This window comes from Leptonotus elevatus, chromosome 17 (genome assembly GCF_054856555.1).
Source record: "Leptonotus elevatus isolate MCC_2025b chromosome 17, RoL_Lele_1.0, whole genome shotgun sequence".
NCBI lineage: Eukaryota > Metazoa > Chordata > Actinopteri > Syngnathiformes > Syngnathidae > Leptonotus > Leptonotus elevatus.
Window position 1 is genome coordinate 5,842,024 of NC_141255.1, and position 26,629 is coordinate 5,868,652.

A 26,629-nucleotide genomic window follows, 5' to 3' on the forward strand; every position below is an offset into this window, starting at 1 on the left:
GACTGTGCCAACATGGACTAAACCCTGAGGGGGGCGGGTGGGGGGGGGGGGGTGATTGGGGGGGACAGATCTTCTGAAAATGACAGATCTATCAATAAAATGCTTTTGAGCTTTTGGCAGAAATTGTGAGTAATGTGTATTTGAAGTATTTGTTTCTGTGGAAATGAAAGTGAGTATTGAGGGGCGTGCCAAACTCAAGTCGTACAATATAGTGCAACAGTTTCCTTTTGACATTCACTCGTGATCGCCGCATCCATCACACAACAAGAACATTCTTGTAAGCTGATCAAGATTTATATCTGGGAGAGCTGGTTATTGTCTTATTATGAACTATTCTCTTTTCAGGACAGTTCCATCTTGCAGACTAATGGCAGCGACCTTGGGCAGAAGCCTTTACCTGGCCTTCACGCTGCTTTGTCTGCTTGGCCGCGCACAACCGCTGTATTACAAGGTAAACTACTGGTATTTTATCAAATAAATCGGGGGTTCCGTACGATGACCTGTCAGTATTCCCTGATTCTTCCAGGAAGCATTAGAAAACCACGTGAAAGAATTACAGCAAGGGTTAGAGAAATTAAAGGTGAGATTCTGGCTGTGCTGTGTGTGTGTGTGTGTCACTGGCTTTCTAATGTGTGTTTTGGCACAACAGGTGGAGTATAAGGCATGGACTGGACTAGCGTTAGTCGTACAAGAAAACATGAAGCCCATCATGGTCTATCTCGACACGCAGACGCCAGATATTCCGTCACTGCTGATAGTAAAAAAGGCCGTCGACCATCTTGTGAAGCAAGTTGAGTCCCTCCTGAGTATGTCGGGGGCCTTAAATAACGAAATCATGCTTTTGGAGAAAGACATGAAAAAGCAGGAGAAGCTGGTGAAACTCCTGGGGGAACTCTAAAAGCTTCGCTGATTGTGAATATTAGGTGTGGCTAAATGATGAACTATTTTACTGCCAAAACGTTATCGAAAAGACAACCCAGAGAGTGCCAGCCGATTTCAAGCATTTTCACTCATCTGTCACTGCAAACAGATTATTGTGTGCTATGACTACATAAACAGGGTGGATGATACCATATGAAAGATTGGATTCCATTCTTTTATTAGGAAAAAAAGTATGTTTCTTCCTTATTCCGTTTTTTAGTAATCACCATTTGAAAATAGGTAATTTGAGTGACATCAAGCGAAAATGGGAAACAATAATGAAAATACAAGCTTTTTGTGAAGATACATTTACTGCAAAACAGTGACTTTGACACTAATATTTTTTCATTTAGTGACGCTCTGTGAATTAGAATTAACGCTTAGATCATTCAGTCAACATTGAAAACTTTCTATTTCCTAAGATACGCCAAGTTTTCATGTAATTTGACACCCGGCAGCCCATTGAAAAGAGATACAATGCTGCCATCTGCTGGCCATAGTTAGTGGGTGTTTTTGGATTTCCACAACCCCATTTACAAACCAGCGCTGCACAAGATGTTGCACTGCCCATTGACAAAACGAAACGTAGTTGACGTCAATTGACGTTTTTGGCGGTAAAAGGGGTCATGGAATATTATATCATAAAACAGTAAATCTGATGCTGCTTTTAGTAATTACATGTACTCAGGTGTGTTAAATTGCTGCCTATTAGTCAGCAGGGTGAAGCGATGAGTCAAATCTATTCTTTCAGCTGTGCGTGCTGTGTTACAAAATAACCAGTACAGTCATAGAAATGAAAACAAGGAAATAATTATTCTTCTTGCTCAGTATTTCTGTTGTTCTACTGTGAGAAACTATTAGAATTTCTTAAGAAATTGAAATATAGAATAATATGCTATTGAATTAAATGTTAATTAATGAAATTAAATAATATGGACTCATACTGTATGTAAAAAAACTGCAATATGTTGGTGGAATGATTTTGATGAAAAATGCAATATATTTGTGATAAATGTGGAATGATATCAAAAGATGTGGAATGTTATTGAAAGATATGTAATGATGTAGAATGATACTGGTGAAAAAAATGTGCAATGATGTGGAATGATATTAAAAATACACTAATATTGAATTATAATTACTGATATTGGTTAAAAAAATATATATTAAAAAACGCATGGTGATGAAAAATGTGGAAATGTAGTTTTTGAAAATCATTCCCGTGAGTTGAACATTTTGTACTATGAACAGGACTGATGTGAATTTGTTATGTTTTGAATGTGGCATTGGGAATGAATGGGGATTTTTTTTTTGGGGGGGGGGGGGGGAATGTGGAATTGTGGGAAAAAGTAATAGTCTGCATGGTGGGAATTTTTTTGAATATGTTGAAGCTGGAAAGAGGACAATCATTCTATAAATGTCGAAGTAGAAGCACGTCAGACCCATGAGAAGAGGATAAAGGCGTAGACTTAAAAATTCCATTTACTAAAAAATGTTTTATCTTTGTAATCTTTGCCGGTGACGAATTGTGACAAGCAGAACAATTACTGTAAATGCTCTTCCATTCAATAACAGTGATCTGTTGTTTTTTTCTAATGCATAATTGGCTAAAAAAGAGAATCCTGCCCCATTTGCCTTACTTGTCTTTGGGTTTTCAAATGTGATTTATTACAAAAACAAGACAAAACAATACATAGGATTCCACAGAACAAAGTTACTCCTTGCGTCTCGGGCACCGGTGCAAACCCGACCGGGAGGACGCCATCGAAATCACGAGACCTTTTTGGTCCCGGAAAGCGAATACCGACCTGGTCACTTTACAGCTCGGCAGTCCTTTGGCGCCTTTCGGATCGGCGAGGGTCCCAGATTGAGAGAAGTTGTGTTTTGCAGTGCATTACTCTTTGGAGGAAAGAATGAAAGCAGGATGAGGAAGGACAGTATGGCTTTTGCATGTCTTTGAGTCCTTCAGACACGCTCCGATTGCACAGTCCGCTCCAAGTAACGTATCACATAGAGTTTCTCTTTTCAATCCGCGTGGCATCTCTTCATGACACCATCCAACGGCAGTGACAACTTTGTGGGCTATTATTGCTCCCGGTGGCTTCCAGATGCAGAATATGCGTCTCAAATGGAGCTTTCTTCACATGGAGCGAGGGGTGCTGGTGATTTAAACACGGGGAAGTTGGCAAATTCTTCCTCTAGTCCTGTCATCACTTCCCCTAGGCCCTCATCCATTTCATTCCCCTCGATTGACTCCCTCTCCCCCCCCTCGGAACCCCCTCCCTCCCTTCTGGCAGTTCGTCCGTCCAGAACGTCTACAGATAAAATGTTGTAGTTAGCATACAAAGTGTTGCCGCTTCCGTTTCTGGCTTTGTTGCCGGCCGTCGTGGCACTCACACTGTTGCCGTGGTGACTGCCGTTTCCCTGCTTCCGGACTTGGCTGGCATCGCCGGCCGTGGCCGCGATCCCGTTGCGCTTCTCCGTCAAACAGAACCCTGGTTGCGGGGCGTCGGAGGAGGAGCCCAGCAAGTTCCGCCCCACCCCTTCCCGTAGACCGCCGGCATGCCGACGTTTGACAAAGTAGAAGAGCATCACCCCGAAAAGCAACCCCGCGAAGAAAAAGAGGACATAGAAGGCCACCACGTGACGAGTGCATCCCGCCACGGATCCCGCAGTGCTGGGGCCCTCGAGTGTCAGCTGATAGGCCGCTCGACGGCAAGGAGTGGGGTCATGGATTTGGCCTTCCTGTTCAGGGAAGAGAGACGTTTATTGGCTCCTTTGTGAGTGACTCGAGGATTAGTAGCATCTCTGTATGTATCTTTGTGTGTCTCGAATCTATCTATAGAAATGTATCTATTAGGGGTGTCAAAATGAGTGCGCTAATTTTGAGTTAATTTAAAGTTTCTTTCTTTCTTTAATTTTTATTTAACGCGTCATTAACTCATTTGCTCCCAAAAACATATAAAAACGTTCTATTTTAAATATTGCCATGGACCCCAAAACATATTCATACGTTTTTTTTATGCTATAGCATACAGAAGGCTTTTATGCAGCCTCTGACCTGAAGAGGTGGCTTAAAGCAATGGTAGTTATTACAAAAAAATGGCCAGCAGGTGGCAGATATAAGAGATCAACCAGGGCCATGTTGCAAAAAGCTCTTTCCCCACTGTTTTAAACAGATTTGTAAATAATGATGAAACTTAGCTATATTCTCATGCCAATTGCTGCAAAACGGAAACAGATACAAATAGACTCTAATCTTTCTTTTCAGTAAAACAGCTGAGTGCAAAGGGGGTTGCTTCCGTGAAAATGGCTGGGAGTGAATGAGTTAATGACCGCCCCTTACTGGAAAACCTGTACTGGGGGAATTCCAGTCGCAATACAGCAGATACGTCAAAGTCAAGATTTAGCTGTAATAAATTCAATAATAATGCATATATTTGGGGTAATTTGTATTTTTAAATTTTAAAAATGTGCAGAATTTTACAAGTTACTTCATGTTAAAGATTAGATAGCTCTTAATATGAAAAGAAAACTGCACGGATCGGTCACCAACGTCTTACAAATGCAATTATGCCATCTAGTGGCAGAAATATAACGTCTAAAACATGCAGCCATATTTCTATTAGTTTCACCTTTTTTCCAATTTTTCCGTTTCATTGTGCACTGAGAACAGATATAAAATTTGCGATTAATCAAGAGTTCACTATTGAAGTCATGCGATTAATTACGATTAAAAAAAATTAAAAACGCCTCTATGCTTGTGTGTTCATTTTCTATCATGGTACCTGGCATGCACAGATGTAACTCCCCAGTCCGTCTTTGGTGACGGTCACCTCCAGGTCAGGGTGGTGCAGCTTGGTGAGACTGTTGTGGGGTTGCTCCCAGCTACAGGGCCTGGGAGACAGCTGAGCGCACGGCAACAGGAGACGCAGACCCAGGGACACACGTAGCTCCTTAATGGGCGGAGAACAGCGCTCTGGGGATAGAGAATTGTATGAGACTTTACATGACAGAGAGTTTTAAATGAAACGGAAACTATTTTGTTATCATTTTTAGCAACACTTGACAGATTTTTTATCAAGTATGAGTGTGATAAATATACCTTCCTGGGTGTCACATTTCCTTAATGCTTCTTCTATTATATCTCCACTGACAGGCCTGAACCCACATATCACACACACACACACACATAGCATTATCACTGCATATTAGCGAGGCAGCTGGATTTGTAGGATTTCGATAGTGAATGGCCATACTTACGCCACTGTGGAGCCAATGCAGCGTCCCTTGCCGGCATCCCACTCGCAGCCCAGTTCTCGGAATTGGCCGCACAATTTACAGCTCAAATAGAGCGTGCATTCTTCAGATTGAATGCGAGCTAGCGACAGCGGGCTGCCCGCCACAACCCAACCCTGACAAACAGGAAACGGCAAGAAACCAGCCAGTTGATTAGCGCATTACATGCAGTGTGCGTGCTGGTGAAGATACACGCACGCCACTTACTTGGTGCAGCAAAATATTGTTGACCGGCTCTGTCGGCTCAAATAAAGGAATCTCGCGGAGTAGAGTGGCGTTCTCGCCTATTACTGCCACCTGATGGAGCTCTCCATAGTCTGGTGAGGCAACACGCATCAACTCATCTCTACATTTCTACTTTTCTTAAATATTGAGAGCTTTTACCTGTACCGAGGTGCAACATTGCTTCCCTTTGGCCCTCCTTGCGGCCTATCAGCGTGACAGCCAGTTTGGTGTACGTGACTCCTTTTCTGACCAGTAGGGGCGTTGCATCAACACTCTGCTGCATGAGGGGGTGATTCCTTACGTACGCCAACAGGTTGTCAGGCATTTTCAGGGAGGAGTCAATGCCCTCTGACTTCAGCGCATTATTCAGACACTAAATGTTGGGGGAGGTAATAAAAGACATTTCAAGTGACTGTGTCACGTGATGACAAGCATTGGCCAATATCCATCCATCCATTAGTGATACTGCATAGTGTTTTTTTTTTTATAAGGGGTGTCAGGTGATTCATATTTTTTATCATAATTAATCGCATGACTTCAATAGTTAACTCACGATTAATCGCAAATTTTATATCTGTTTAAATGTACAATAAAATATTTTTTTACCAAGTTTTCATACTCTTGTTAACAAAAGTGTGTGGGGGGAATGTTAAACTAATAGAAATATGGCTGCATCTTTTAGTCGTTGATAAAGTAATTACATAATATTTCATGAAATTAAGTTAGATTAAAAAGATGCACTGTACTGTAAAAAAACGAGTGGGATATTGATTTGTGTAGAGGTCATTTGTCCGCCACTAGATGGCATAACTGCACATGTAAGACATTGGTGACAGATCAGTGCATTTTTGTTTTCATATTAACTCATTCACTCCTAGCCATTTTCACTGAAGCAATCCCCTTCACTCCCGGCTGTTTTACTGGATTTTGACTGATTTTGCAAGGTCCGCAGAATATTGTGTTCTATTGCTATAAAAACATGGAACCTACCAAAAGAAAGATTTAGTAGAAGTCTTTTCTGTCATCAGGAAAAAAAGTATACTATATTTCTATCAGTTTCCGTTTTGCAGCAATTAGCATTAGAATGTAACTAAGTTTCATCATTATTCACAAATCTATTTAGAACTGTGAGTAAATTAGCTTTTTTTTTTCTAACATGGCCCTTGGTTGATCGCTTTTGCTCTGCTGCCACCTGCTGGCCGTTTGTGTAATAATTACAATTTCTTCAACCGTTCTTTGCAGTTGAGAGGCTGCATCAAAGCCTTCGTATGCCCTAGCATACCCCCCCCCCCCCCTAAAACCATTTTAGGGACATTTAAAACTTTTAAAATAGAATGTATTTATAAGTTTTTGGGAGCAAATGAGTTAAGAGACATCTAATCTTTAACATGAAGTAACTTGTGAAATTCTGCACATTTTAAAAATTGTCAAAAACATAATGTTACATTACGTGGAGAGGTCAGTACCTGGCCAGGCCTCGGTGAGCCCACCGGTGTGGGCGTGTCGATTTTGTCATTGCGCTTCTTGAAGGGGCCGTTCATTGCTCTGATGATGTCTGACACACTGAAAACACACACTGCTGACTGCTTCGGTTCCCTAGAGCACAAAATGAGAATCGTCGTTATTGGCCAAATACGTAAAACATACAAGAAATTTGTTTTTACAGTCACAGCTCGTCCAAAAAACAGAACAATAACAATGACCAACTCAATCTCTGCTCCTTTAAAGGGTGGGGGGCACAAAATGAACCTGGGAAAAAAACAGGCACGAGAAGAAACAATGGCCCAATTGATACAGATGATTTGTGTACCCCCTTTCATCTTACCATTGTGTGGTGAAAAGTCCATAGAAGTGTGTGCTGGTGGCTTCTTGGGGTGAATGTTGCAATGTGAAAATGTCCACCAAAATGTTGAAACGCTGATGTTGGAGTTTGTCCTCACACACCAGCTCCGCCTTGAGAAAGGTGGTCCAATGCTGCTGCAGGGTCCTGAGACCTCCCACGTCAGACTAAAAGGAAGCAAAATGAAACTCAATGCTGCTCCTTCTGGTGTGCTCGCTTTGGCCAGCTGGGGGCAGTATAAAACGATGGATATGCTGTTCATTGAGACGTCATTATGAAACCCACTGTCCTGATCGGACACAGTGGGGCATGTGCTGCTTAGAACTCAAGTGGAATTCAAAATAACGGTTGAGTGAGATGCATTAACTTCTCTCTCAGTTCACTAATATTTGTTGATCTACGCAGAGGATCAAAAATAAATGAATGTGAGAATGTACTGTTGTCTGTCTACCAAGGTTATCATAGTTAAAAAAAAATCTAAAAATAAAATTGAATAAACAAATATTGATGAAATAAAAATAGGTGAGAATGCTTTTTTTTTTTAATGCAAATCAACCAAAATTTTATCTTATGTTTAAAAAACTAAAACTATTATAGCGAAAATGTCTTATATTCGTCACTCAACAAATATGCGAAACTAAAATTAATACTAAAACAAAAACTAAACTGAAACAAAGCATAAAAAAAAAAAAGAATAAAAACTAACAAACACGCTCTAAAAACTATTTATAATGTAAGTTAAAAAAAAAAAGTCACAACAAAATAAAAACTAACTATAATGAAAAATCCTGAACTATTATAACCCTACTATCCACAGATGCTAATTAGCATTAAGCTAGCAAACTAAAAAACTAAGTGGCATATCAAAAACCTAAAGTAAGCGCTCGCGAGCCAAGTGCCTCCAGGAATCCATTCACACCAAGAATCGATAAAACCCAAGCTGGATCCTCACCTTGCACACACGTGCCACTCTGGGCACTCGAACTTTGGAATATAAATTGTACTCCATAGCTGCCTCATTGAAAAAGAAATAAATCCTGTCATCCTCTCCCGTCACGTTGTTGTCAGCCGACAGCTCCACGACAGCTGAGCTCACAAAGTCGGGCTCTGCATGGCAAAAAATTAAAAATAAAATCAGAGAAGCTCTCCGCGTTGGCTCGTCCGATTGCACAAAGGTCTCACCATCAAGCCAGTGCACTTTCTGCTCACTTCGGACCTGCTTCTGCTCCAGCCCCGTTGCCCGGGTGATATCGAACTCCGTCCCGCGGAAGTTGATGGAGGTGGCGGCATACAGGACGTCACCTTAACAAACGACAGTAGGATAAAGAAAGCGGTTTTGCTATGAAAACAAACCAATGGCATCACGACCCGCAGCGACTCACCCGTCATCACAGCTGTGAATGGCTTCCTGGGGTCAAAGGGGACCTTCTTCCTCCCTATCTCCTTGGTAACCTGCCCATCGGCATCCTTCTGCAGGGTGAAGGTGGACATCTCCTGCGGCGGTGGCATTGACATGTTTAACCAAATGACCAAAAATTACAAATATTGACAAAAAAAACATACGCACCAGGAAGGCACACTTTGGGTCAAAGGCGTACGTGCCACACACGTAGATGTGCCGTCCGTTCGGGTGAAACTCCAAAAGCAGGATGTAGTTCCGGCACTCACCCTGCAGAGAGAGACAAACAACAATCAATAAGTACAGACGTGAGTGCCGTCTGCTCACAGTCGCATCATTTTGTGGTTACAGTAGCTTAATTAACCTCAGCAACACTAACAAGATAACCTCTTGAGTCATTTCAATTAAGAATAAATTATTGGGTGAACTTGGGATTTTTGGGGTTGATAGAAAAGGGGAAGTCACCCCCCAAATTTTTGGGGACAATATGTTCTACGCAGCCCCACTAGTCTAAATACGGTATTCTGGTTAATTCATTCACTGCCATAAAAAAAAAAAAGAAAAAAAAAAGATTATTAATTGTTAGGGGCAAGAGGCGATTAATTTTTTAAAATGGTAATTAATAGCATGACTTCACGAGTTAACTCACGATTAATCACAAATTTTATATCTGTTCTAAAAATTATTTAATTTTTTTTTTTAACTAATATAAATAGTTTGAATGATTTTTTTTTATGTTTATAGCCATCAATGGCAGTGAATGAATTAAAAAAAGAAAAAGAAAACATTATTAAAAAATCATGGCGTCAGGCGATTAAAGTTTTTAATCGTAATTAATCGCACTAGTTAACTCGCGATTGATTACAAATTTCATATCTGTTCTAAATGTACAAAAAGTTTTCATACTCTTGTAAACAAAAGTGGAAAACAATTTAAACTAATAGAAATAGTTCAAATGAATTTTTGACGTTTAGAGCCATCAACGGCAGTAAATGAATTTAAAAAAAAAAAGAAGAAAATATTATTAAAAATTTGGGGCGTCAGGCTCACAATTAATCACAAATTTTATATATGTTCTAAATGTACATTTTCATACTCTTGTTAACAAAAGTGGGAAAAAATGTTAAGCTAATAGAAATAGTTCAAATGAATTTTTTACGTTTTTAGCCGTCAATGGCAGTGAATGAGTTAATGTTGCGTAAGTGGAATTTGATTAAACAGCTAAATCCATTTGTTTTGATCCATCTCAGGGGGCGGCCATTTTGCCACTTGCTGTCGAGTGAAAATGACATCACAGTTGCTCAGGTCTCAGGGAACAACCAATCATCGGAAAACAGGTGATCTGTGATTGGCTGTTGCCTGAGCGGAACAAGACTTAATTAAATTAAGAAACTTTAATTAGTAACACTGTCAAGTGTCAACATAAGGAGTGTAAAATGTTCACCATATTCGATAACTGTGGACATGACTTAACAGTTGCATATATCTTTGTTAATTTCGTCAAGATTTGACGTTAAAATGCTGTAATATGTTACGTAAAATGTACACGAAATGAAGCAACAAAAAAAACTAATCCGCCATTTCGTAGGACGCAAGAATTTGTGTAATACACAAATGTCCAAACACAAATGTATTAAGATGCACCTCTGCTTCAAGAGATAGCAGAAGTGCAAGATGTGGTGAGATGAAGAATGACTCAGCAGTTCCTCATTGGCATCATTTGGCCACCGTGTCACTTCCCGTCTGTCTTTTGATTGTCACGCACGCAAAACATCAAGGGTCTCTCACCTCTGTCTTTCCTTTCGTCATACAAGTATTCCTGTTCTCCTGCGGCACGTCCCAAATCACCTAAAACGGGGGAAACCATCAAATTGCAATCATGTTCACATCACTGCCATGACTCTACAAATTGATAGTTATGGTTCAATCACCATGCGCGGTGGCTCGTTCAGCTTGTTGGTGTCCACTGCCACGATGGCGTCCCTGGCGCCCAGGAAGAGGACACCTGACGCGGGATCCAACAGGAATGCGCTGAAGTTGGACACAGACCCAAACTCTCGCTCACCCAAAACAGTATCTGTGGGTAAAAAAAGCTAACTGAAACCTTCGTATGTCCAAATATGGTCATTTTCACAATTTTCACAAATTGATACAGTTTTTCTATCCCTACGTTGCCAGTAATGTTTACGCTTTATTAACCAACATAAAGTGATGACAAACGAATCAATTAACTCTCTTCAACAGTCAACTGTGTGAGAAATGTAAAACTCCGCCTCTTTCGTCACTTTTTGGGAGCCTTGTGGTTTTACGACTCCTCAAGTTTGAAACTCTGGATGTTTTTTTTTTAGACAATACAGAAACACTCATGGCTCTAAGACCTTTGAAAAATAGTTCGGGAAGATGATGAACCAAAGTCATTTTTGAAAAAGAACAATGGTAAATTATAACACACACGCACACACACACTTGTCTTTGTATCATCGCGGGGACATCTCATTGACATGATGCATCACCCCTAACCCCAACCATCAAAAATAATTACCTACCCCCATTCCTTACCCTAACCTCAACCATAACCAAATTCAAACCTAAACTCTAAAACCAAGTCTTGACCCTCAAAAAGAGATTTGAACTTGTGGGGAACACCAAAATGTCCCCACAATTTCTAGCAAAGACAAAAGTACTCACACACACTCACACACACAATCTACCACCGAGTCGGTGTGTGTCTGTTTCCATTTGCAAAAATGTCATTTCTCATTCACCAAGGAGCCATCTGTTCAACTAAAAGCCTCCTGGCATTTTAAAAGCCACCAGCGCTCAGACGGATCCTCGCAACCAGACACACACACACACACACACTGTCAGGCAGCAATATTGCATATATTGGGCTGCGAGGGAATCAGCAATGAAGAAAATACAAAAGTACCATTAATTCATTCAATCGGTGTGATTTGTCTTTCCTCAACCACTCCAAGCACACGCAATAATGCACAAAGATGACGTGAGTGCTGGTGACAGAGGCCAAAGGCAAGGTCTTCCGGAATGTCCTTTGGAGCCGGTCGTCAACCTGCGAAACTTCCCCGTCGACCACACTCCTCGGGCGACACCGTCTGCCCTTTGCGCGCACACTTGCTCGTGCAAACTTTCACTAAAAAAGCATGGCTCGTGACAATATGAGCGTTAAAACAACCATATGCAGCATTTTAACGTATAAACACGAGAGCAGTAGCTGCGACCTTAAAAAAAAAAATCACACTGCTGAGTGAATAAATGAATCAGTAGTCTTAAAATATAAACATTCGCTTCCCTGGCATTAATCATTCATTCATCATACATTAAACATGACTCGGGCCAGCAGGGTGGGAGTCAGCGTTCATGTGTTTATGTACCTCAGAAAATAAATAAAAAGAGAGTGGCATTTTAGAATTAAAAACACATTTTTGCCGATGCTGCAATGGATTACTGCCGTTTTCATTCATTTCAATTGAAGCCGACAATTTGAGAGAATCAACCCATGCAGAGTGTGTTTCTGTCTGCAGGGCATTGCAGGCCTGGACCAACCAGGAAGTGATCATTATACAGCCTGCCCGCTTCATGTGTCAATCAAGAGTGACGGCATGGAGACAGGAGAGTCAGAGTAGCGCGCACATGCACTAGAAACACACACAACGAAGCCCTGAGGTGAGATAGGACACAGCTGTGAGACACACACACACACACACACACACACGTTAGTCCTATTTTTTTATTGTTGTAAGCATTAAGGGAGCAATTTTTTTTTGATTTTATTCATTATATATTTTTAATTAGTCCGCCGATTAATCAGCTATCAGAATTTTACTTAACTCATTTGCTCCCCAAAACATATAAATATGTTTTATTTTAAATATTACCACGCTCCCAAAGACGTATTTATATGTTTTTGATGCTAGAGCATACAGAAGGCTTTGATGCAGCCTCTGAACTGAAGAGAATGGTTGAAGCAATGGTAGTATTACAAAAACGTATAAGAGTATAAGAGATCGACCATGTTACAAAAAGCCCTTTTACCCACAGTTTTAAACAGATTTGTAAATAATAGGTAAAACTTAAAGCTATATTCTAATGCTAATTTGAATAAATATTTTTTCCTGGAGAAAGAAGAGACTATAATCTTTCTTTTGGTATATATAATATTCTGTGGGCCTTGCAAAATCAGTCAAAATCCAGTAAAGCAGCCGGAAGCGAAGGATTGCTTCAGGGAAAATGGCTGGTAGTGAATGAGTTAATATTGGAATCGCCACAGGCGGAAAAAAATAAAAAAGTAATGAATTAATGATATTCAGTGACCATGTTAATGATTTCTCATAATTGGTGTTGTGTGCCCTCCGAACAAGGATAAGTATGGCATAAAATAACTGATGATTTTTGTCATTTATTTTGAGCAACTTTTTAACCATACTCTTCTTCTTTTTTTTCATTACGGGAAGTGTGCGCTTAAAACAAAAGCACATGGTCGAAAACAGGAAGTCAAAATTTACCATGCAAATTTCAAAATAAAATACAGTCATTACTTCTGTGTAAAATATGATTATGATTATTTATAATTGGGAAACTGATAAACATAGATTTTTTTTATCAATATCACATTTTCAAATGATCACGATAACTCTTTTTAGAAGAGGTATTTTCGCCTTTTTAGCAGAAAGTGGATGACAAGGTCAAGGATGAGAGAGCTCTTCCCTGTAATGCATTTTCTTTTTCACATAACAAATGCCAGCTTCCAACCTCGCCTGTCATTTTACGCTCCCCAATTCCTCCTCCTCCTTCTCCTCCTCCTCCTCCTCCTCCTCCTCCTCCTCCTCCTCCTCCTCCTCCTCCCCCGACACTCTACTCTCTCCAGGCCAGCGGGTGACTGGCTCGCGCTGATAAGCAGTAGCACTACTAATCAGGCTTGCCCTAAATTCACCCATGCCCGCCAGAATTGTGTGTGCGCGCGCGTGGGAGCCTGCAGCGGCCCTCGCGAGGGCGGTACGTGCATATAATGTGTACTCGTGCATGACCAACTTTCTCAGTGAATGAGAATCCCGCTACTTGTATCTTTATAGTACAACACCCCCCCCCTTCCCCCCTGTTGCGTAATAAAAACATCTGCTGAGATTAAATAAGATGCAGGAGAAATGTTTAGCTTATAGAACATTTACAGTGTCGACCTTTCACCACTACATTTTAATTAAATGTCACACTGCAGTTTACACGAGAGATGCCGGAAGGACTTCATCAGTCTCGACCGAATGAAGTCAAGGGGGATTAACGGCCTTATTATTACCAGTGGGTGATACATGGGTCGATGAAAAAAACTGCTAAATAGGTGCTGTACTTCAACAGATGCTGTATGCAGTATCTCATAAAAGTAATCACACCCCTCACTGAACAAATGACACTGACACAATGACATCTAGTCAGTGCACATGCACAGCTAACAGTGTAAATTTACCATTCCTTCAAAATAATTCAAAATGCAGCCATTAATAACCAAACCCCCCAGGCAACAAAAGTGAGCACACCCCTAAGTGAAAATGCCCAAAGTGTCAACATTTTGTGTGGCCGCCATTATTTTCCAGCACTGCTTTAACTCTCTTCGGCATTGAGTTCACTAGAGCTACACAGGTTGCCACTGGTCTTTCCATTGAGGATGTCCCAGAGATGTTCAATAGGGTTAAGGTCTGGAGACATACTTGGCCAATCCATCACTTTAATCCTCGGCCTCTTTAGCAAGTTTGCTTGGGGTCATTATAATGTGGAAATGCTAAAAATTGTGACAAAAGATTTTTTTTTTCCGATGCCGCTGATGATTCACCAATGTGTCAAACTGTACCACAGTATTGCGCCAACTACTGGTGAGGAGGACTTAATTACATATTGTATACGAGGAGAAATTTGTCTCAAAATTATTCACACAAATATATATATATATAATTTTTTTTTAACATATTTTTGAGATCCACAAATATATTTGTGATTTTCACATGTTGTAAATGTTTGTTAGAGTCGTATTTCGTTTCCCGAAGTGTGTTGAATAAACACATAATAGTAGATCAAATAAAGGCTTGTTTTCCATTTTTCAATTTCCAATTTTAAACAAGAAAACGGGAGACAGCTCCTTCCTGTTCAATGGAGACGGCAACACTGCCTCCTAGTGGACGGAGGAGAAACAGGCTTTTAGACACGTGAATATATGAGGATCTCAAAAACGTGAAAATCACCAATATATTTCTGTGAACAATTTTGAGACAAATCTCTCTCCATATAGGTATCGGTGGCTGGTATCAGCAGCCTCCACGAGTACCCGGTACCTTAAAATAAGGCCACCTAATAACGATACCTCGTACAGGTACTCACACATCCCTAATATATTATATTACATCATATATGTTTATAATGTATGTGTGTATGTTTTATTACAACAAAAAATACTGCCACTCAAATTACACTGGAAAGACGGCGCCGATGCACTGTGTGAACTTCAAGAATCCCTGGAGAGAGTGTGACACAAACACAGTCACGCCAGAGATAAACACATATTGCATGAGAGTATGTGCATGCACGTGTTATGTCACGACTCCCTGGCCCGGAATCATTGTCTCCCTCTGCATCTACTTGAAACACCCTGAGTGCCGCACCTCTTTTACACTTGCGCACACACATGCATGAATAAAACATGTGCCAAGAGATCAGGGTGTGCGTCTGCACGCGTGATCATCTGTCGCACACAATAGATCAGCGCCGATGTGAGGGCCCTCAAATACCAGTGCGTGCTGTTATTTATTCATTGGCGGCAGGAGGTCTGTAGACAGACTCACATTCACATTAAATACAGATACATGTGACTTTATTTGGAGAGAGGTCAAAAGGGCATTTCCCACGATGCCTCCTGTGATGTCATCAAGGAAAAAGGAGGCGTGGCTTTCCCTTCCTGGTCAATACAATGGAGGCCTGGAACAAGACAAAGCTCCTTGATGGTCTTCTTTTTTTTTGTAAACATAAGCGCCTCTGCCGTCTCATGAGAACACTTGCCAGGAGGATGAAACGGCGAACCTCCCATCCCCAAGGTGCGATCTGCCCACTCTCACTTTCCCGCCAGTGACAAACACCTTGCACTACCTGTCTCACTAGTGCACGTGTGTGCGTGGGCGAGCGCATGACTCTGTGAGGACTCGCAGCTAAACGTGGTTCGCCAAGTGGGGTCAATTCTCATTCACAAGGCATGTGGCAGCGCAGCGAGACTTGATAAGGAGGTGGAAATTAACAGAGCCAGTTGGTGATACAAGTAGATAAATGTTTATAATCGCCAACATTCAAACCGTAAATACACCACAAACTATGATCCCAAATCAAAGTATCTAGGGCTGCAACTAATGATTTCAGTAATCGATTAATCTGGCAATTATTTTTTCTATTAATTGATGAAGCGGATTTTTTTTAAATAAGATTAACATTTAAATACTTTTTTTTTTTCCAAAACAAGACATTATTTTAAATTGACAGTGCACAACATAAAATTAATTATGATTCAGTTACTGGTTTGGCCTGTAATGTGAGGAAAATAGGAGGCAAAGGCAATTGCTTTATTTTGCTTCAAAACAACCTGTCTGCATTCATGAAGGACGTCAGAAATTTTGAGCATTTGGACCTTTTTAAATTTAAAAAAGATATATGAAGGATTATTTAATTATCAAAAAATAATTATCAATTAATTTGGTTAGTCATCAATTAACTCATTCACTGCCATTGACAGCTATAGACGTCAAAAATTAATTTGAACTATTTCTATTAGTTGAACATTTTTTTCCACTTTTGTTAACTAGAGTATGAAACCTAGAATTGTTTTTGTACATTTAGAACATAAAATTTTTGATTAATCGTGAGTTAACTAGTGAAGTCATGCGATTAATTACGATTAAAAAATTTTTTTAATTCGGGGCATCAGGCGATTACATTTTTTAATCGTAAATAATCGCATGACTTCACTAGTTAACTCACAATTAATCACAAATTTTATATCTGTTCTAAATGTACAACAAAATAATATAGGTTTTCATACTCTTGTTAACAAAAGTAGAAAAAATGTTAAACTAATAGAAATAGTTCAAATTAATTTTTTTACGTCTATAGCCGTCAATGGCAGTGAATGAGTTAATGGTTGCATCTGTAATTGTATTATCGTGTGTTGTTACCATTAGAAATAAATGCCGTAGAGAGGATTTATTTTTTTAAATACCGTTGAAGTATGAATCATCAACTAGGAGTTTTAGAAAAGTCCTTTTAGCTTAAGGCTAGCAAACAATGCAAAACTCCATTGACGCGTTCACAAATAACATTTGTGTCAATGTATATTTGAATGAAATCCAAAGTAAACTATTAATAAAATAATACCGCGGCCTATTGAGGAACTGAGACTGTCTCCATGGACACATACATTAGAACTGAAGTATACTGCCCCCAGGTGGCCAAGGCATGTTTAACTTCTTTACGTTTGTTCTATTTAATTATGTCATTGCAGTGTGATTTTTTTACAACAGTGTGAACATGCACGTACTGTCGTCCAGCATATTTTTAGCAGCGTCAGCATGGGCCCACGTCTCACAGGACGCTGAGTAACCGCAACACGTGTGCTTTAAGTCCCTCCACATCAGAAAGGCCAGACCAGACAGCAACATAAAAAATTTAAAAATAAAAATATAAATAGCCTGGCCTTCATAAAGTATTGAAAGGATGAGTCTTATTTTGCCATCTCTTTGCCCGGATGTGAGCGGCTGCTCCATTACGTAATCAGATCTGTCATTCATGTGTGAAAGCTGGAACACTCAAAATAATCCGCACGCACGGATGTTTATTCTCTCCCTCGCAAATCAAGATGTTGACCGCCGCATATCGCGGCCGTTTCTTTGCGCCACCTCGCAGTGTTGTGACTTTCCCCTCGGCCACTTTTCTCCGTGTTCCTCAGCGCCAAGCGCCCCGTGGGTCGGCGGGGGTGGTCACTCTCGTCTAATAAGCCCCCGTCGCCGAGATTAACCACCACCCATGATAAATCTCGCCCCCGCCAACCGCTCAAACCAACTGTCTGCTTGATTAAACCTAAAGCGGGAGAGATGGACCTCCCTTTTCATCTCCTCTCGGGCCGAGGTGACAGCTCATCTCCACTTCAGATGACATTATTTATTTCAACCTGAAGAACACTGAAGCCTGCTTTGCTCATCCAGTTTCCAGTTTAAAGACAATCAAGTCCACTAGCTTAATGCTAACGCTAGTTAGCATCTAAATTGGGGTTCATTAACCCTTTAAGGAACAAACTGAGCACAAACTGCTTTCGCATGATCAAAATCTCTCATACATTATTTATCCTCTGCATAGAACAAGTAATATTAGTGCTGCACTAATGAGATAATAGAGGAGCTGAAATATTTAAATCAGGGTGCTACATTAAGCTTTTGAGCCATGTTGTGCTAGCCTGGAAAATGTGACTTTTGCCATGTGCAGTTTTTTTTTTGCATGCTTTTTCTTTTTTTTTTGCAGTATAAGATCTAACTGAATATTTAAGCTTTGCCATTCTCTGGGCTTTATATCGTGTTCATTCCTTTCATTATGGAAGGATTTAACATGACATGCAAAAAAAAAAACTGTAGTAAATATATCAATGATGATTGATCAATTTAAGGTGAAAAAACTCACAATATTATTTTTTTTAAAAGAAAGAAGTGTTTATTTGATCATATTTATTTATTATTATTATTTACATATTGTTGGCCCACTGAGTCACTGTTAATGTTGAATCCTGTTCGTTTGACTGTCAAATAAACAAATAGCAAGGTGTAACTCTATTTGTTTTGTTTTATTTAAAACAACCACATAGCTTTTCAGTCTGCTAGCCTAATGCTAGCGCTAATTAGCATATGTTTTTTTTTAAACCTTTAAGCAATGAGCTGAACCCAAATGGTGGGCCGTTAAGACCCGTATCCCGTTGAGGGTGCGGACATTTGCAAAGCTAGTGAATGTTGTTTTCAAGGGCGCAACGTTCACCAAACGTACTCTTAACATTCATCAGACTTTCTAATGCTTTAATGTTTTTTCTTGTTGTTGTCTTGAGCACGCTCAAAATCGTCTTGCGTCAAGAAAAGAAAAAAACTGTTGGCGAACATCTGGTGAACGTTTAGCAACCTTCAACCCTGACGAGAAATTAACATTCAATACTTTGCAAATCTTCGCCCCTCATTCATGGTCTTAACATATCCAGACAGACAATATACTAGCACTCAAGGTCATACATTCTTTATCCTTTGCAAAGAATGACTAATATTAGTGCCGTACTGATGAGTTGAGAAGAACTCGTGGAACAAATTGTGTAATTAAAGTGTGATAAAGCGCATTACACAGCAACACATTGTTTTTTAATTAAATAACAAGCCTTTCTTCTGCTGTTTGAACAAGGTCAAGCCGCATTTAATCTGCTTTACCCCCTGCTGTCAACAGCGCTAAAAGGCCTCAGATCTAAACTAAAAAAAACAAAAAATGCTCCTCCAACCAAACAAGCACGTGTGAGTGTGTGTATGTAGTACACACTTGCTCACCACAAAAAAAAAAAGTGCATCTGAGGACATCCTTGGACAATGTGGAATTTTAGTGGCGCAGCCCGGTTTAAGTGTCACAACACAGCGTGCACACACACACACACACACACACATGGTAGTGTGGTTTGATGGGAGGGGCATATAAATAATGCTCAGATGGAACATGTTGTGCTTGTTAGATAACCATCCTCACCTTGTGTGGATATTATGTTTATCTTAGGTTGATTAACACAACTAACTGCTTTATAACCCTGGTTGGCACACACTCTTTCTTTCTCACACACACACACACACACACACACACACACACACACACACACACACACACACACACACACACACACACACACACACACAAGTGAGCATAAGCACAAAGGCGAAGAACTAACAGAAGCTTCCTGCCAGTGCGTTCTGTGTTAACACACAAAAGGTCGGCTCCAATGTCTCACGCAAATGACACCGCACGCATCCGTTACCCGTACACGATTCCGAGAACTCGACTGACGAAATGACTAGTCCTCGGGCGCCTCACCTTATATATTGCCATCAACGCCGCAATCGTGCGTGTATAGCATTCGCACTAAATGACTCATGGGAAAGTCGGCCCATGGAGTTGATGCATCAATCACACCGTGAGCGCAACTGTCACTGCTGAGTGACAAAACGTTTTTGACGCGCAGCTAGCTGCATGTGACTGAATAAAGGGAAATCTGTTGCTCGTTTATACGGAGAGGAGCGCGAGGTGCGCGCTTGCCCTGTCGGTAAGCCATTAACGCTGTTAATCATTTGTCAAACAAGTTCGGTGTCAGGCCTGAACAATGCTGTCTATTGTGTGCGCGCAATGACACCATCAAAAGCAGCACTCACACGTCAGGAAACCAGGCTTACTTTAACGGACATCATGTTTCAAACTAAAAAGCCTATTAGTGGCCGCCACGCCCAGAAATTAACTCTTAAGTCCACACACACACACACCCACACACAAACACACACAGCATGAGCTGACCCATATGTTTAGGGAGATAAATCCACATCGCCCCAAAGTGTAACGCATTAGCTACTATACATCACTCACGCTTAAGACAGGCTTTCAAAATAACATTCACAAAACAGTCCCATTAGCAGATTGTTTTGCATTCGTTCTTTAGTGTATGTTATATATTTATACTAGAAAATGGATGGATAATTGTTCAAGCACTGTGGTTGTGTATGTTACAAATACTGCAACCGGGAAAAATGGATGCCACTACTTCAAACATCTCTCATATTAGGGACGGCCGAGTACAGATATCAGGTATCGATATCAGGTCAATGCCTGGCCTTATTTCAAGGTATCAGTACTCGTGGAAGTCCTGAGGCCGTTTTGCGATCAGAAAATAGAAATTAGGAGAAAAGATAAATGGCATTCATTTCATGCAATCTTAATGAAAAATGCTCACTCTAAAAACAGTTGGGTCAAAAGTAACCTAATTATGAATCAAAAATGGACCGATCCACTTTATGGGTCAATTTGACACAACTTTCTGGGTTGTTTTATACAAAATGACCCAATTTTTTGACCCAAGTAAAGGATCTGACCAATATTTATGTGTTGTTTTACACTAAAAGATCCAGTTCTTGACTCAAAGTTGTGTCAAATCGACCCAAGTAGAGGATCGGTCCATTTTTGACGGGAAAGTACCAATACAGGTATCGGTATAAGGCAGATACCAGGCCTTATATGTGGCTGTTTTACAATCAGGAGCTAGAAATTAGAATTTAAAAAATTGCCATTCATTTTATGCAATTTTAAGAGAAAATGCTATAATGGGATATATGAGTCTTTCTTTAAAATGATCTGTCATTGGGTTTTTTTTTGGGGGGGGGGGCATTTTATGTATCAAAAGTACTAGTGGTATTGGTACTTGAGTCGGTATCGGTGGCTACTTAAAAGTTGAATACTCGTACTGGTATCGGCCTAAAAAAAAGGAGTGTTGAACATCCCTAGAAATTATGTGTATCAAAAGCACTAGTGGTATCGTTACTTGGTATCGGTATCAGTGAATACTCAAAAGTAGAGTACTTGTCTGGCTGTCACGCCTGCCCCCCCCCCCCCCCACACACACACCTTTTCAACTTGACATGCGTGCACTCACAGCCGACCACGAGGCACTCTAAAGTGGCCACACTAGTGGACTATCCGAAGGGAGGCCGTTTTTTCAGGGGATAGGCATGGCTGCAATTCACTGTACATGGATTTGAATTCAGGAAATGTAATGAAATTAGTGACCGTACCCGGCTGTGACATTTTGCCCTCCACAAGCATCTCATTGGTCGACATTTATTATGTAAGAAGATTAATCCATGCTTGTAATGTACACCACCTAATCTTGCGTTGCATCCGTTGTGAGTCATCGCGATAAGAAGCATTTTAATCTCATCTGGACTGCTGGGATCCCATTTGGGTCCATGGTGTAGTGGAAAATGAGTGTGGGGGGGGGGGGGGGTTGTTATAGAGAAAGCACTTAAACTGATGAGGTTGCTCAAGATGCTCCTTGACGTCACAGTGCCAGAGGGCGGAATATTACTCCAAAGTCAAACACACGTCACTTGACTATGTTTTGCCCGCAAGTTGCGCGTCTTGTTTTGAAACACATCGGTGGGGTCATTTATTTAGGATACACACCTGCCTAACATTGCAATGCAAACGATATGAGAACGCAAAGCCCTAAACAGTGGGAGTGTTCCTACCACCAGTGCTGATCTGAGAAAAGCAGTTTAGGTCATTTCTCCCTCGGTGCCTTTCATTTCCACCTGACGCTCCAATTAAAAGCAACCACAGTAAAGAAAGCTTATATGGTGGGTGGGGGTGGGGGGGCAATGGGGGATTCGGAATGGGAGGCACAGAAGGTGGTATTTAATGAGAGGTGTGCCCACACATGCACACACTTAAAGACCACTCTTGCTAGCACAAGCAGGAATTAACAGCAACACGTTTTTTTTTTTTTACTCTACAGCTCTCTCTCTCTCTATGGCTTTTCCTTTGTGTCAGCTTCTGCCAATTTCCTGTTATTAAGGATTTCCTTACCACCAACAACCACCTATCAACACCCCTCCAGCCAAAGCACAATAACGCCAGTTTACTGTCGAGGATCCATTACTCATCGCGGCGGAGCGCCTGCGCTTGGGTGTGTGTGTTTGATAGTGCGCTTCGTTGAGCTGCAAATGAGTTCAAGTGCATCTCTTGTTTTCTTTCCAAACCGGTTCAGCCAAAGGCGCTTGCGGGTCAGCTGCGAACAGGTTCGACCTGACCGGAGAGGGAAAGTGTGCGCTTGTATCAAGGTGGCGCTTGTACGAGGCCATTTGTCTGGAATTGTTTTGCAAAAGCAAATAGTCTAGGAAGGATGAGGCAAATTCAGAATGCAGAAACATCTTGTGTAGGTCATCTTTAGCAATATTGAACACTTGTGACACATTTCATGTTTCTGCTTTAGTTATTGATTGCACCATGTTGGACAATCACTGTTCTCCTTTGCAACACCTTGAGAGCAATGCCGTGGCCTGGAGAAGTGTGTAAACTCTAAAATTGTCACTTTTTTTTTTTTAAAGTAGAAAACCGTCCCGTTCTAGAAATGGTGACACAAGATGAATCCGTTAATTGTACTTGCTTTTGATGATAAAATTATCATGACATGATTAAGAGCCGGTTGAAGTTATTGCAAGCTTGTCCCACCTTACTCTGCCTCCGATTGGTTCATTAGTCCTCATGCCTAAAGTTAGCCAATCTAATCAGCGAAGGCAACAAGTATGAGCCAATTAGAGGCAGAGGAGGGTAAAAATGGGTAGTCTGACTCACATATATTACTGGACAGTGTGCGTCAGGGATGGTTTAGAAGTGGGTGTATACGCATGCTGATTGAAGTGGGTATACCCGTTAATACTTTGGACTACACCACTGCTGAGAGGCTGTAAAAACAATACACAGAACACGATTAGCATGATTGATGATGCCAAAAGTCCATCAGCACCACAACTACACCTTAAATCACTAATGTTTCTGGGATGGCTTGAAAAAGATGCTGCACTTTCACAAAGTTAGATTAAGAAAAAGACGCTCTTCCGCTTGAGTGTACCCGACTGTGTCTAAATGTTACAAAATGGCTCTCTATGAATAATAATTGGTTTCAACTTTTATCTGATGGGAGGGCCGGGGGGTGCTAGGAAGGAATTCCAATGAGCGGATGATTAATGATTAGGGTGCAATCTTCTGAAACCCACTGTGGCTCATACATACGGGGGGGGGGGGGTGTGGGGCAATCAAGACAGTAGATAAACATCAACAAGCGACACAAGATCTACTGGATTTTTGATGAGTGAGTGGGAACAGATTGAAAAAGACGGATGGATGTGGGAGGACGTAAATTAGGATAGGAAAAAAAAAATCACAGAATCAAGCAAGACAAGGAACGCCAAGTCATGAAGAAACCCGATTGTTAGAAGGGCTTTTTTAGACCGAGCAGCCTTATTTACGTCTGACTCGAGGTGACCTTCACTTGGACCCGCTCACAGGGACATGGACGCACTACGCAGTGTGTTGTTCTTGAACGGGGCGGGGTTAATGTCCATGGGACATAGGGGTTCCACTGTGTTTAAAACATTAAAACATGAGAAGTGTATTCTTTATATATGTGGTGCATCGTGATCCGCATACCATTACCAGGTATCCGTATCGGTGATACTGGCCGTTTTTCAAGGTATTGGTACTCATGACAATGGACGATACCAGTATTGGCTGACCACTTGTGGCCCTTTTACAACCAGGAACTAGAAATTACTAATTAAAAGACGCGAAACTTGCCATTGATTTCATTCAATGTTAATGCTATACTGGGATATATATATATATGGCTTTCTTTAAAAATATCTGTCATTGTTTTTAAGAAATATGGCCATTATTGGCACTCGCCAACACGAGGCTATCTAACGCTGCTCATTTACAGTGCTAATGCTAGCTTCACACTGCTAGCGGTTAAAAAATAATAATTCAGATAAGGGTGGGCCACTCAAAGGCGAAATGGTCAAAAGGGAGGCGTATCAGAAGTAACTAAAACAGGCACGAAATAAAAGCCCTCCAACTAAAACCACACTGGCCTCTTTCAGTATCACGATGATGGGAAAATAATGGGCGGAGGGTAGAAGAATGAGATGCAGGGATGAAAAACACTTCTTTTGTCTTGACATATAAAGCTTCCTTTTTATTCCCACTCGTGTGACAACACACAATCCACTGTAAGCCCATGTGTGTTTCTGCCAACGTCCTTCAGCCAGAGTCTTTAGTGTGTCAAAGGCAAAGCACGTCATGAAGAGGATTTAGCTGAGCACAACTGGACAAAACACTGGACAGCAGCATCAAATCCTCCTTGTTGCCGCTTGGAAAATCTCTCGGTGTCTCTTTTTATCTCCAACCACGATGCTGAAAGGCATATTTCTTTCAGTGGGACTTGATTCCTCTTTTTTTATTTTTTTTCATAAGGAATCACCATCCACGCCCACACAAACACATAGTTCGCCTCTAGCCAAGTGAAAATGTTGGCACTGAAGCAAAATGAAGCAATACATGTTGCATCTCTGGAGCTACTAGAGCGACTCCTGTTTGAATAGAAAGTCCACGAGGCTGCACTTGTCTATAAACATGGGAAACGAATGACTGCTTAGCAGTAGATAGACACAGGATAGCATAAAGAACAACATAATGCCCATTAATCGTATGTGCCTGGAGCTCAACTGTAAATGGATCCGTGCAGCCGCCACCCTGCTGGGAGCCTGCCGACCCCCCCCCCCCCCCACACTTGTGGGTTTAACGAGTTTCACGTGAGGGGCATTAAAAGGGTGGCTCAAGTAGTGGAAGCCACTGGAACAACAGAGAGCAGTAAAACCCCGTTTAACGCGAGCCTTATATTCCAGACCCAAATCTGATTCACTTGTCACTCCCAGTTTAAGTTAGCTGTAAAACTGACACAGAAAACAAAATTAAACAATCATCAAATTCAAACAACACATTATTGTAGTCATAAATTTGGAGTCCGCAAGCTTAAGGCTAACATATAATGTAAAGTCCCAGAGAAGGGCTAACGGAATTAGCATTAGATTTATGGTAATTATGAACAAGTGCTACTTCAACATAAAATGAGCACACTGTAGGTTTACTATGCCAAAGCGCGCAGCTCTATGTTAGCAGTTCACTTTTTGCTGTCTCACTGTATCAAAAAAAAGAAGATAGAAATAATTTTTGGGGGTGTTTTTTTAAAAATTCCATTTGTGCACTTGCTCACCCAGAGGTACTCAACAAGCAGAGTTAAGAGCCAACCAACTCTAAACTCTAATTGGCTGACTTCTCTGTCACTCACCATTCGAAGCCACACACATCCAAAGTCACAGATACTACAGTGTGCATCGTGAGGATGGCAACTCCAAGTCAACACCAAACAATAGCTGCATCTCACATCACATGCACGTTTTGTATCATGCATAAAACTTTTTTTTTTTTAATTATAAATGACAAAATAAATGTTCTGCTATATCCCAGATAAAGGAGTTCTGTACTCTAAAATCCCATTAAAAAGGACTGCTTATAATCTGCGACAAGATTCAGATAAGGTTAGATACATCACGAGTGTGGACTCAAACTAGGCAAAACACACACATGCAAATACACGACACCTGACCACTATTACACAACTCAGACTCTGTAACATCACATGTTGTTATTGTTTCACACTGTGTTTACAGCGACATAATAATACAAGTATAAAAGCAACGCTGAAGACTGTTCAGCGGACACACACAGTGACGCAACATCTTTTCCCTCATCACTGCCTCGGGGTGCAAATACCATCATATGGCCCCGGCCTTTTTACCCGCAAACTTGTGATGAATAATTGCGTTATCACGCAGTTCTCCTCTCATTCTAACTGTCCTTCCACTTTCCAGAAAACAGGAAGCCTGGCAAATGTGTGCTGCTGACCTCGCCAGTCACAACACAAAGAGCGAGCTTGTTTGAGAGTTAGTCTTGTCTTGCGATCAGGCTTGCATTTTTGGTCTCGGTGGCCGATTTGGGATGCTTGATACAATAAAAGGTAACAATTACAAGTAGGGGTCACTTTAAAAGCCACTGATGCTTTTTAACATTTCATCCAAGCCTTTGACTTCTCATTCTGGTGTTTCTGGCCAGTCTGTGCACTGGTTGTTGATGTTAAAGCGCGGCTCCTTCATCAGCATTTATCATGCCACAATAAGCAGGAGGCAGAGTACTGGCGCTGTGCCCCGAGCGTGTAACAGGAGCACTGAAATGCTGAA

At 41.0% G+C, this 26,629-nt stretch overlaps 1 protein-coding gene and 1 long non-coding RNA gene across 3 annotated transcripts in view; one reads left to right on the forward strand and one right to left on the reverse strand.

Annotated features, from left to right (window-relative positions):
* Positions 1-26,629, reverse strand: part of sema4f (sema domain, immunoglobulin domain (Ig), transmembrane domain (TM) and short cytoplasmic domain, (semaphorin) 4F) — a 30,215-nt gene that overhangs the window by 1,810 nt on the left and 1,776 nt on the right. Inside the window, exons 2-15 of one of the 2 annotated variants that reach the window (XR_015090446.1) lie at positions 10,616-10,761; positions 10,473-10,532; positions 8,853-8,954; positions 8,668-8,779; positions 8,468-8,587; positions 8,238-8,392; positions 7,271-7,452; positions 6,912-7,041; positions 5,605-5,818; positions 5,428-5,537; positions 5,185-5,336; positions 5,027-5,082; positions 4,710-4,900; positions 2,730-3,666 (exon numbers count right to left, since the gene is read on the reverse strand). Coding sequence is in view for 1 of the 2 variants with exons in the window: in XM_086058527.1 (XP_085914653.1) it covers positions 3,046-3,666; positions 4,710-4,900; positions 5,027-5,082; positions 5,185-5,336; positions 5,428-5,537; positions 5,605-5,818; positions 6,912-7,041; positions 7,271-7,452; positions 8,238-8,392; positions 8,468-8,587; positions 8,668-8,779; positions 8,853-8,954; positions 10,473-10,532; positions 10,616-10,761 (2,351 nt within the window). In the remaining variant the exon portion in view is untranslated. Of the gene's footprint in view, positions 1-2,397; positions 3,667-4,709; positions 4,901-5,026; positions 5,083-5,184; positions 5,337-5,427; positions 5,538-5,604; positions 5,819-6,911; positions 7,042-7,270; positions 7,453-8,237; positions 8,393-8,467; positions 8,588-8,667; positions 8,780-8,852; positions 8,955-10,472; positions 10,533-10,615; positions 10,762-26,629 lie in introns of those variants that run through there. The other variant, XM_086058527.1, reaches the window with a different exon arrangement.
* LOC147159453 (uncharacterized) lies at positions 93-2,128 on the forward strand. The gene is made up of 4 exons (XR_015090447.1): positions 93-277; positions 346-451; positions 527-580; positions 650-2,128. It is a non-coding gene; the product is annotated as an uncharacterized LOC147159453 (long non-coding RNA).